Raw genomic sequence first — 12,657 nt, forward strand, 5'->3', positions numbered from 1 at the left:
GTTTGTTTTCCCATAGCGTTGAATTTTACGTTTATGACGTAATTCGTGAAATATTATCACTTCTGTCGTATTTTCGAACATAACTGTCATATCGAGAGTGTTCGTATTGAAGGAAAAAACCGCAATGAATCCAATTGGTTTCTCTGAAGTAGATTTACTAGTTCTGTTTGCAAAAAATAGTAAGACTTTTTAATTTAAATTTCGGCCGATAACCCATTCGCCAAAATATTTCCATGTCAAATGTCACATCAAAATAATCATTAGTCTTTAGTATACGCTAATCTTTCTGAAGTACATAAAGTTCATTTGGCGATTTTTACGAAGAGTGAAAGTATTCAATAAATTTTTGTGCGGAATCAGATTTCTGATGCCGAAACGTTCAGAATGTTGCAAAAGGCCTTCGGTGATAATTGCTTGTGGCAAGCAAGTGTTTTTCATTGGTATAAAATATTCAAAGAGGGTCGAGAACGCGTTGACGACGAGCCATGGCCAGGAGGACGGTCATCAACATGAACTGACGATCAACACGTCAATAAAATAAAGGAACTGGTAATAGAGAATCGACGATTAACAGTCAGAGATCTTCCTGGAATTGTTGGAATATCGGAAGGATCACTGAAAACCATTTTGAAAGATTATTTAGACCTTATAAAAGTAAAAGCACGTTTGTTTCCAGAATCATTCAACTTTTATGAAAACCAGCGGGGCGTTGACGTCTGTGAAACGATGTCTTCCGAATACCAGGATTATTACTGGCGGTGAGTGTTGAATCTATGCTTACGACCTGAAAACAAACGTTCCATCGGTCGAATATCGTGGAAAAGAGGAGCCGAAGCCGAAAAAACCTCATCAAAGTTATGTTGGCAGTTTTATTCGATTATCGACGTGTGGTGCGCTGGTGGTGGACACAAATTGTCAAAGCAGCACTTCTCTGCTTTTATGATCTTTCTTGATACTAGCCGCCTCAATACATTTTGGTCAAGCGCAAAGCACGTTATCGATATGCTTCGGTCTATTTAATCCATACTTAGGAGTTTTTAATTAATTCTTAGGAGTTCAGGCCATTATAAGGAATCAGAATTTCCAGTTGTTCAAGTTGGATCATTCATGACATCACGAATTATAAGCCGAATACCTAACATTGACCCACATTAGGAAAGTAAATATATGTAGCGTATACATATGTACAAACATATATACATACATATGTACATATGTACAAACATATATACATACATATGTATACAATATATCTATCTCGTTTTGAACATAACTGCATTAAAATATAATTAATTGGCCAACTTGTTTTCAAATCTCAGATTGTTTCCAAATTCGTTTTATGCATTCTTTTACCTAACAACTGGCGCTTTCTGATGCTAATGTTAGCTCTCATCTCTTTCATACCACATTTTTTCTCAACTCGTGGCGTTAAAATGGCAAACTGTGTATTTATACAAGTTTTTCGGGCACTCTATTAGGTTACTTAAATATACCGATTGCGATTTTATTTCTTATTTTCTGCGCATTAATTTATGCATATAAAAAGCAAACAGCATAAGAAAAAATAGTGCATTAGTTAGAAACCGCAAAAGAGAACACTACGAGCTCGGACTTAACGGATGTTTTATATAAATTTCAATAGAAACAGAAATATACAATAACAAAATATAAAATGAAGTTTGCATTAAGCGTCCTGACGATCTGTGGATTAATTGCTCTCGGCTGTGCAGCACCGCTTGACGACTCGGCGAATGCACGACTGTTGCGTTACGATTTTGACAATATCGGAGTAGATGGTTATGATTTTAGGTAACAAAGTAAAAACAGAAAATACACTACACAGAAAAAGTGAATCAAATGCAATCGGCAATGCAACGAGTAGTGAATCTCGGATGTTACACGAATCAATGAACAAAAGGCAAAAAAAATATACAAAAATTATTTCAATATTCAGCAATGATAATCAGATGTGTCGGATCAAATTTATTTCCTCAGTTGTTTTTTAACGATACAGCGGAGTGCTGGTTAAGACAGATAAGGCAAGAGGTCAAAAATTCTAAGCTGTGACTTCATGGTGCTAAAAAATGCTGTTCTATTCGCCGGGAACTTGTTTAAGGGGGTGTAAGGTTAATTCGTGCAAATACGCATATTTTGTGATTTTTTATGATAACACAATTAAAATCTCTTTATTAAAATCAACGGTATATTAAATTATAATTTTCGAAAAAAAAAATTTTCACGATGCTATAATTAAATGATGATTAAATATTTTTCGAACACTTTGAAGAGAAAAAAGCGATTTGAAAATAAATCGGAAAACTTGTTAGTGTGAAAGAAAAACTATTATTAACCTATGTGGAAATTTCTCGGGCTTTCACTCGTGAATTATGTGTCGAAATAGTGTTCAAAGTTTCAAAAGGCTCGGTGCAATAGTTTTAAACGCATACAGCTGACGGACTTCGAAAATGTTAGTTGTGCGGAAGATGGGTTTGAACGTAGAAGCAGTTTTGGAGTCAACAAGATAAAATGCTTGTAAAATTCTTCTTGGTAATTTACCAACCTTGCTCCAATTGACTTGAATTTTTACATAATATTCTTAAGATATTAAATTTTGCATTAATATTTTCGAAATACTAATATGTATTCAATGAAAATATTAAAAAAAAAATATAACCTTACTCCCTCCGTAAGTGTTGTGCTATAACACACATTTGTACCGTGTTTGTGCGAATTTTCTGGTTTTACTATTTCATATTGAAATAAATAATTTCACTTAAAAAAGTAGCAAAAGATTATGTTATGCAATGCTTGACTAATTAAACCAAACCCGTTCCCAATGTGTGAGAACGTTCCCAAACTTTCTCATACTTAAGGAAAGTAATAAATTTTTTTGCAAATACTTTGTTTCATTATATAACTAGTTTTCAACTTTAAGCTGCATTTAAATATTCCTGGAACATTTTCAAGAATTGTTCAAAAAAATGGTAAAAACAAAAAGATTTGTTCAATAAAATTTTAATAAGGAAATATAATGTGTTAACCGTCATTTTTGGAGGTCAATAAGCCTTATAATAATAGATATAACTGAAGAGAATTAATCTCTTTTTAAGTAAGGTTAAAAACGTACTGACACTAGAACAAATTTTTGCAGTAATTCAATGAGTTCATCCTCCGGTATTTGTAGTGAAAATAACTTTTTCTACATGTTGATCAAATTTTTATCCCCCTCACACTTAATGTGTGTGCCCATGAAATATAAAAAAATAAATCTCCTAGTCACAGAAATTTCAGGATCAGAAATCAATTACGAATTAACATATCTGTTCCCGACACAAATTTGCAAGCGTCGAATAATTTAGCTCAGATCTCTTTTCACCTTTACATAAAAGGGGGTGTAGGCCAGTACTCTTGTATATCCCCCCGATGTGATCTAGTATCTAGCATCGGTGCTAGAGCATACTCTTCAGCCTGCTGAATGGCAGTGAAGGCATAACATCAGGAGATGCCGAAACCAATTCCCCAATCGATTCCTACAAAGCGGCGGGGCCGATGGATTGCCGGTGGCGAAGAACTGATAACACGCAGGCATCGGTTTTTTTGTAGAATATGGTCGGACGAAAAGATTTCCGACGATTGCAATTTAAGTGTCCTTTGCCCAATCCACAAAAAGGGAGACCCAACAATCCGCGCCAACTACAGTGGGATAAGCCTCTTCAACTATTATTATATGAAAGATTAAAGCCTACCATCAACAAACTGATTGGGTCTTATCAGTGTGGCTTTAGACCTGGAAAATCAACAACTGACCAGATATTCACCATGCGCCAAATCTTGGAAAAGGGCCGTGAAAAGAGAATCGTCGATTTCAAAGCTGCTTTTGACAGCACGAAAAGGAGGTGCATTTATGCCGCGATGTCTGACTTTGCTATTCCCGCAAAACTAATACGGGTGTGTAAACTGTCGTTGAGCAAAACCAAAAGCTCTGTCAGGATCGGGATGGACCTCTCCGAGCCGTGCGATATCAAACGAGGTTTCAGACAACACGCTTTTCCCTTTTGAGTGACTTCTTCAATCTTCTCTTGAAGAAAATAACTCGAGCTGCACAACTAAATAGTGAAGGAACCATCTTCTATAAGAGTGTGCAGCTGCTGACGTACGCCGATGATATTGATAGCACTGGCATCAACAACCGCGCCGTTAGTTCTGCTTTCTTCAGACTGGACAAGGAAGCAAAGCAAATGGTTCTGGTGGTGAACGTTACTGTTGACAGTCATAACTTCGAAGTCGTAGATAATTTCGTCTTTCTTAGAACCAGCACCAACACCAACAACAACGTCAACCTCGAAATCCAACGCAGAATATCTCTTGCCAAGTGCTACTTCGGACTAAGTAGGCAATTAAGAAGTAACTTAACGAAGAAAAACAAAACTCTATTATTCTCGTCCTGCTATTTAATGCAGAGGCATGGACGATGACAACATCTGATAAGTCAACGTTACGAGTTTTCAAGAGAAAGGTTCTGCGGAAGATTTATGGTCTTTTGCGAGTTGGCCAAGGCGAATATGGCATTCGATGGAATGATGACATAGTTCAGCAAATTAAAAGACAGTGGCTACGCTGGCTAGGTCATGTGGTCCGAATGGACGAAAACACTCCAGCTCTGACTAGCGCTGTTGTTAACTCGGCTACAACCGCGTAAGCAGTTTCTACGCCAGTAAAGCAGAAGAAGAAAACGTATTACTAACAGAAAAAGAATCAGTTTCATTAGGGCACCTCACATATCATCACCAATATTTAAGGAATAAAGTCCACAGGATGTTTGAATATCTTGATTTTAGTTATATGGGGCCTAAGCCAAGTTTTCACAATATTTTAACCATTTTAAGAACAAAAGTACATTATTATTAGAAGATAACTCTCATACCGATGTATGCGAAGAGCGGAAGGGGAGAAGGGTGGTTGAATATTTAAGGGCTAAAAACGGTTGATCTCGATATCCGCCAAAAATACGAGTATAAATATATTATTACTATTAAAAAAAATAAATATAATAATATATAATATTTATTTTTTTATACTTTCAGTTTTGAAACTAGTGACGGTACCGAACGCAAGGAAAGTGCAGAACTTAAGGATTTTGGCGGAGATACTAAAGCGCTCATAGTAGACGGCTTTTCGACATGGATAGCACCCGATGGCCAAAAATACACACTGCATTATCTTGCTGATGAGACAGGCTTCCATCCATGGGGCGACCATTTGCCACAATTTAAGCCAAAATATAAATCTTAAACTAAAGATATTTTTCAATTTCTGTACACACTAATAATTTAAACTAACACTAAAATGTCAACTATGTCCACTATGAATTAATATAATAATAATAAACAACTTTACAGTATTAAGCGGAAAAACTCAATTTTGTAAAATATCTGATATAGACAGAAAAAATATCTTTTGCGGGAACGTAGCTTATAATAAAAAAAATTATATAATACTCACTAATCTGCAAGAGAATACAATTTTGCTCTCCCCCCTCTCTCTCTCACTCCTATTAGAAATCTAAAGTACAGGTTTTTATATCACAAGATCATTGATAACCAGCGATCTTTGCATGATCATGAATATACATGCCAATAGCTATGCAAAAAGCATTTAAAAATGCTTTTGAGCAGATTTTTGAATTTTTATTTCCGAATAAATAAATGCAAAAAATGTTGTTGCGGAAGATCCAATAATCATTTTGCAAATTCTGTTTGGCGTATATCCTTTTTTAGCAAGGCCTTAATCGCCAAGTTGCTTAGCCATTAAAACTTTAAATTAACGTTTATGACTTAATGTTGTTCAAATTTTAATGACAAAAACTGGTGTTTTTGCATAATTAAATCAAAGCATTCTGGATTACTGCAGCCAGTCCATACAAACCATTTGTTAACATATAAATTGCACACGAGCATTATTTAGTATAGTTGAGTATGTATGCATATTTGGATGCCGCAAACGAGTTGTTAGTTGAATGACTTCAAAAACGGTTGCGTAGTTTTATTGGGCCAATTATTATGGAGACGAAAATTTCGCACATCTTATTGTTATAGTGCATCAAAACAAACGATATTATTTAAGTTGAAAAACTAGTTGTGGAAATGAGATTTCGCTGAACGAAAATGTGCAATAAGGAAGTAGTTATTCATACCAAAGATATGAATCGTAAAATTATAATTGTAGAGAATGGAATTTGTTATTTATATTCACCACATTATTTTGGAGTGATTTGAAGGTTTTTTATTGTAGTTTAAGGAAAACATGATCATTCAGAATTTTTTTATATAAAACTGTTCATGTTTTTACTATATCAAGCGTTTCCGATACAGTGCGTTCAAAAATAACGTTATTCCTTTCTGTGATCAAATCTCGGAAAACTCATTTGATTTTTTCGAAAATTAATTAAAATTATTAATTAATTTGATTCCGCGCGCATTTCGGTCCGTTAACGGGTTTTTCAATAGGGACACTGCAAAAGTAGTAGAACCGAAATTATTAAAATTTACTGCCGAAATTCGGAGTCAGTTGCCTCTACTTTAAGAGCGTCCAATTTATGGTCGTCATAATCGTCCTGTCAGATCAACAATGGAGCGTTCAGTAGAAAAATCCACAAGCATAGTACAAAATGTTCCCGTCGAAAACATTGCTGCCGCTAGCACATCAGTTGAGGAAGGCCTAATTCAGTCTCTCACTCGTCGTTCTCAAGCGTGGGGCACCTTTGTGACGACTTTGCGAAAAGATTTTGGCCTACATCCTTACAAGATTAAATTGACGCAATAACTGATGACTACCAGAATCGTCGTATGTAACTGAATTGAGCTGAGCAACAACTTGAAAATGATCCGGATTTTCATCGAAAAATCATCTTCAGCGATGACCCTCATTTCTGGCTGAATGGCTTCATCAAAAAGTAAAATATGCGTCATTGGTTAGGCAGCAATCCACACGTACTCCATGAGTCACCATTGCATCCTGAAAAAAATACGGTTTGGAGCGGTTTATGGGCCGGCGACGTCATTGAACCGTACTTCTTCCCCGTGATGATCAAGACCGACACGTTACCGCTCAATGATAACTGAATATTTTTGGACCGAATTGGATGATATGGACTTGGTTAATATGTAGTTCCAACAGGATGGCGCCACAAGCCACACAGCGAATGTCACAAACGATTTATTGAAAACCAAGTTTGGTAAACGTGTTGTCTCACGAAATGGCTCAGTCAATTGGCCTGTGGGCCTAGCCAGCCCCGATTGATGAACTTCGTACGAATATCGAACGTAAAATTGCAGCAGTATCGGCCGATTTATGCTTGAAAACCGTCGAAAATTGGATTCAGCGTCTGGACTTCAGCAAGCGTGCCCGTGGTGGCCATGCGAAAGAAATCGAGAGTCATATATAATGGCAACGAATGTACTTTCACAGGAATAAAAAATGTCATTGATATCCCAAACCATTTGCAAACTTATTGAAAAAGCCGTTGTTTCTGATCTTCTTAGTGCGTCAGGTAGTACCATAAAAAAAGTAAAATGAGTGCAGAGTATAAGAAACATTTTGAAGCAAGCTTTCTAACAACTCGTCCCAAAGGACCCAAATGTACTATTAAAAAAATTGAAAACTTTTTAAATGCGAGTTATACATTTGTGAAGAGGTGGTCTGACCATTATGGAGAAACCAGAAACGTAGCAGAGGACAACATCTACCGTTATTTGAGCAATGTGATATTTTCAGATAATCAACTTTTCTATTCTCAATCTCTTGCGACATGTTTGGTTAAGAAAATCCTGAGCATCTTACTGAAGTCAGCTGAAATGTCTTACGCAAAAAATAACCATGATTGGATAATAACTACAAGAAAACCATGATCCGAAACATAGAACTAGACTCGGTACTCAATGGAAGCAAGAAAATCATATTGTTACTTTAAATTAGTCATCACAGTCACCAGAGGTCAATCTAATAGCGAATGTTTGGCCTTTCATATACGGAAAATTTAGTTTTAAGTTGTAAAGTAAAAATGGCAGGCTATAATAAACAACCCGTGAGATTAGAGCAAGTTTTGAATAAACATCAGCTATAACAAAACAATATTTTTTCTATATTCACATCTTTCCTAATAAGCGCTACACTACACCGACCTACCTTCACTTTGGAAACGAAAACGTTATTTTTTGAACGCAATGTATTATTTTATAGTGTCTTCGACGTTTCCTTCAGGGTGTTACAAACATCATGGCACTTCACAAGACAACATGCATAAAATTTAGGTCTATTGTACCATTTTAGTTCTGATAAGTTTGATGGTTCAACTTCGTCCTGAAGGGGAATATCTCTTCAAATACACATTGAAGAGAGCTTGCTTTTAATAATATTTGTTTGGAAGATTAAAATTTGTTTGTGAATTATTTTTATAGCACAATTTTAAATTCCATATGAACACAAATCAAGCACTAATCACATATTCGGACTAGACTTTGAACAAATAGTGAGTTTTTGAATTGACTTTATACAACGTATATCAGTCAATGTGGGAGTTATTTTAATGAAATTGAAAGAGCATAAATAATAACAATGTATCGTTGTATTCTAAATGAATAAAATTGGGTGAAAACTAGCCCTATATGGATGTATTTCCCAGACTTTGGTGCTGGCAAGTTGCAAGAGTATGAAATATTCGATTACACCCAAACTTAGCCCTTCCTTACTTGTTTTTAAATTACTTACTATCATGAGTCATCTGAGTTGTTAAAGAGTGAAGAAACTAATATTCAATTTGAACTTATAAAATAGATTTTATAAATCTGCGCTTGTTGTCGGAAGCGATGGCCTCACGAATGCAATTGTTAAAAAATGCCATATTTGAAAAACTAGTCCACAACTCACAGTATAGAATATTCCTTTTGTTGTACACAACACCAAGTGAGGAAACTGGTGTGGTTTGCTCTCCTCTCAAGTTTTGTTTAGCATGATTAATAACTCAGCCAATAATTTAAATATGCGTAAACATCACTTCAAAGACTTGTTTTGCTGGACTCATTATTTTTTAAGCACACGTCAAGGATGGACACCTGCCATATTTGACAGTTTCTTCTTCGATAAAGGCAAACGCAAGCCAAGCGGCTAGGACTGTCTATAACTTAACTGTTTAACTGTGATACTATAACAGAAAATGATGTGGAATTTTGGTTTCAAATCCGATCATTTTGATGTTAAAGGAAGACCGATTGTGGAAAATATTGATGAAATAATGTACCTTTAAATAGAGCCGAATACAAAGGAAGCACAGTCTATAGGTTCCACACGATTTAACGAAAAAACGACCTGAGGACGGAATTTCCATTTTCGAATCGCTGCTGAACTGAAACAAAATCGAACCAATCGCGCCAAACTCTAAATTTCAAAGGATGTGGACAGCTTTGGCCAAGAGGAGAGAAATTGTGTTTCATCAAGACATGAAGTTGCCACATACAACAATAGTGATTCGTCGAAAGCTCAAAATTTTGGTTGGAAGGTTCCTGTGCATTCACAAATTATAGCCAAGTGATTACTACCTGTTCCATCCTAAGGCGAATAATTTTACTGTAAAAAATTCACCTCAAGAAAAGCTTGTGAAAATTAATGGTGTCTGTTTTTTTACCATTATGAACGGGGCTTTCTATGAGAGCAGCATAAATTATTTCCAAAATGGCAACGGGCTTCGAACAAAACAGTGCACATCTCACTTAAATCGGATAATTTTAACTATGCTCAAAAAAATTAAATTTAACGCACAAATTATGAATTTATTTTTAATATATAGTACTTAATATAATATAAGTACTCTCAGGTACATAAGGTCTGTTAGTTATATGAGATCTATGGTGAGTTTTCACCCGAGTTTATTCATTCTATGCACAAATGTGCACCGTTATAAGAGAAACACGCTATCTTAATTTTATTAAGATAACTCACTTATTGGAAGATATACACGGTATATAGTCACCCAGAAGTTCAGAAATTTTTGTATTAGGTATATGGAGGACCCGATTCAACAGATGTGTAGCACACAGACATACTATGTACTATCAGGAAAGGATTCTCTCCAAATTTCAATTATAAATCTGACATTTGTTCCTTTTGTACAGTGTCGGTAGGAGTTCTTTAAACTTATTAGAGGGCGAGACCAAACTCACTTTATAAAATATTTCTACCCACAGGTGCTACCTGCTACTGCAATCCCCTATGCGAAATTAGAGCTTTAGTATATCTTAAGGCGTTTCAGAGTGCTTGGAAGTGCAAGGCCAAACTTCGTAGTGTTTTTCTCAAAATGGTGTCTTCAAAGCCGGTGACCAACATTACTCGGAAGCGGTTAAACCGATTAGTATCAAATTTTAACACGAGCTACTTAAATATATTGTTTAGCAATTAAATAAAATTTTTTTCTGACCGATAAATATTTTTTTTTTATAAACAATTTACCAATAATTTTGGTCAAAAATTTTTTTTTTTTAGAAACCACCATTTTGTAAAAAAATGTATTTTGCTTTACTAGATTTAACATTCCTTTAACGAAATCGATTCGGTTTTTTTAATTTTAAAGAATCCAGTTCAGAGATATAGTGGTCACCGCAAAACGTCTCTTTTGAGAGGTGCTTCCAGAGATCAGCTGTAGTTCCTTTCCAAATAAATCGTTTTACTAATACTAAGTCTTATAATATAGTCAAGAGATACCATAATATGTGTACAAAATTTTGAATCAAAAGATTTAAAAGTTTTTCGCTTTTTTCAGCTTTTTAACTGTAACCCCTTAATTCACGGTTAATGGCGTGAACGAAGCTATTCAACTCTGTAGCAACATGTTGCAAGAGTATAAAAACAGCTTTCAGAATTTCTTTGAATCTTTCAAAGCGCAGTTTACGCACAAGAATAAATTCTTTTCAAAAACAATATTTTGACAAAAACAAATCAGCTGATTCACCCTATTGCGATAGTTGTCGATTGTTTCACACGGATCGTGTGGATCGGCTGAATAAAGCTTTACACAAATAATTCTAGACTTCACTGACAATTATTTTACGAGAAAACTCGATTCTCGAGTAGAATCCAAATCGAGTTTACCATCCCAACTGGCAGCCATCGCGTGCACATATAATAACCTCCGCAGAATAACTACCACAAAAAAACGATTTTTTTTCCATGTAATTTATATGGAAAACAGAAAATTTAAAAGAGGCACCTCTTAATATTAATATTAAGAGCTCATCTTTTGATGGACTTTTTTTTTACACATTTCAACTGTTTTCAGTTGAAAAAGAAGGTTGCCTCAAAATGGCACTCCCTAATGACCACCATATTAAGCGGATTAGTATTCAGAACAGATTTAAAACACCTAAAGACATCAGAAGCGAAGTTCAGGAATTAAATGGAACCGAGATCAGTACGCGAACAGTACGACGGCGCCTCCAAGAAGCCAGACTAACTGCCTGTCGACCTGTCAAAAATCCACTATTGACGGTAAAAATGCGACAAAAACTCCTCCAATGGGCGAAACTGCACAAAACCTGGACCAAGAAAGATTGAAGAGAAGTCATATTTTCAGATGAGTCCAAAATTAATATCTTACTGGAAAACCTGGTCCCTTCAATTGAAGATCACTTTTCCTATATGGACAACATAATTTTTCTGGATGATTCTGCGCCATGCCATCGAGCCAAATCGGTAAGTAACATTTTTTTATATTGCATATCCTTAATAACATTTAATTTTTACAAAGACATGGTTAATACACATTTTAATTTTTTTCAATAAAAAAATATCTAGCAGAATTGGGTGTTTTATCAATTGACTGGCCTGGGAACAGTCCTGATATAAACCCCATAGAAAACCTTTGGAACATCATGAAAGCGCGGATAACCAAGAAGAGACTTGGACATTGCCAGACCTTGGCCGAATAATTGAAGAGATTTGTTATAACGGTATACCGGCAAAAATTTTACAGTCGTTAGTTGATTCCATGCCCGAACCAATAAAAACCGTGATAAAAACAAATGAGGCGCCAAGAAATATTGAATGAAGACATTTTGATGTCTACAATATTATTACTAATTTATTTAAAAAAAATGGAGTTTTTATTGTATCGCGTTTAGATTTGAGTACAATTTTTTTTATAATTATATATATTTTGTTTCGGCTTCTAATAAAAAATATAAATACTTATTTTGAATTGAATTATTTATTTTTGTTTCGAATACTTAAATGAATCAAGTTTGATGAAATTTTTTTTATTAAAGTCCAAATAAAATCAAATAATCACACATTTCTAAGGTGTCCTCTTTTTTTTTGTCCGCTACTGTATTTTAGATGGTGCAATCTCCAGACATATATATGTTTGTCTGCAGTTATGCTTGAAAACATGAGATCAGTTAAAAAAAATTATAGTTTCCATTAAGCATATCTACGAAACGACGAGAGAAGTAGAGAGAGAGAGAGAGTACGGAAAATTTCAACATATTTAAGACATACATACATATAGGGAATTATAGCCCTGACAGACGACAGCGCTAATTTGCATTAGCGGGCTTAATTTACATTTACTTCCGCATTTGGCCCGTGTTAATGCAAATTTGTAATATACAT

The 12,657-nt window shown here is 35.0% G+C and overlaps 1 protein-coding gene across 1 annotated transcript; it reads left to right on the forward strand.

Annotated features, from left to right (window-relative positions):
- The first annotated feature begins 1,672 nt into the window (after positions 1-1,672).
- Positions 1,673-5,292, forward strand: LOC126758387 (flexible cuticle protein 12-like). Its single transcript, XM_050472643.1, has 2 exons — positions 1,673-1,809; positions 5,085-5,292. Exons 1-2 carry the CDS (start codon positions 1,673-1,675, stop codon positions 5,290-5,292), a joined length of 345 nt encoding a protein of 114 aa, XP_050328600.1.
- Positions 5,293-12,657: the final 7,365 nt, after the last annotated feature.

The sequence above is a fragment of the Bactrocera neohumeralis genome, chromosome 5 (assembly GCF_024586455.1).
Source record: "Bactrocera neohumeralis isolate Rockhampton chromosome 5, APGP_CSIRO_Bneo_wtdbg2-racon-allhic-juicebox.fasta_v2, whole genome shotgun sequence".
NCBI classification, from domain to species: Eukaryota; Metazoa; Arthropoda; class Insecta; order Diptera; family Tephritidae; genus Bactrocera; species Bactrocera neohumeralis.

Coding starts and splice junctions, on each gene's coding strand:
- LOC126758387 (XM_050472643.1), top strand. CDS start 1,673: ATGAAGTTTGCATTAAGCGTCCTGACGATCTGTGGATTAATTGCTCTC. Junction 1,810..5,084: donor GTAGATGGTTATGATTTTAG/GTAACAAAGTAA, acceptor TTATACTTTCAG/TTTTGAAACTAGTGACGGTA.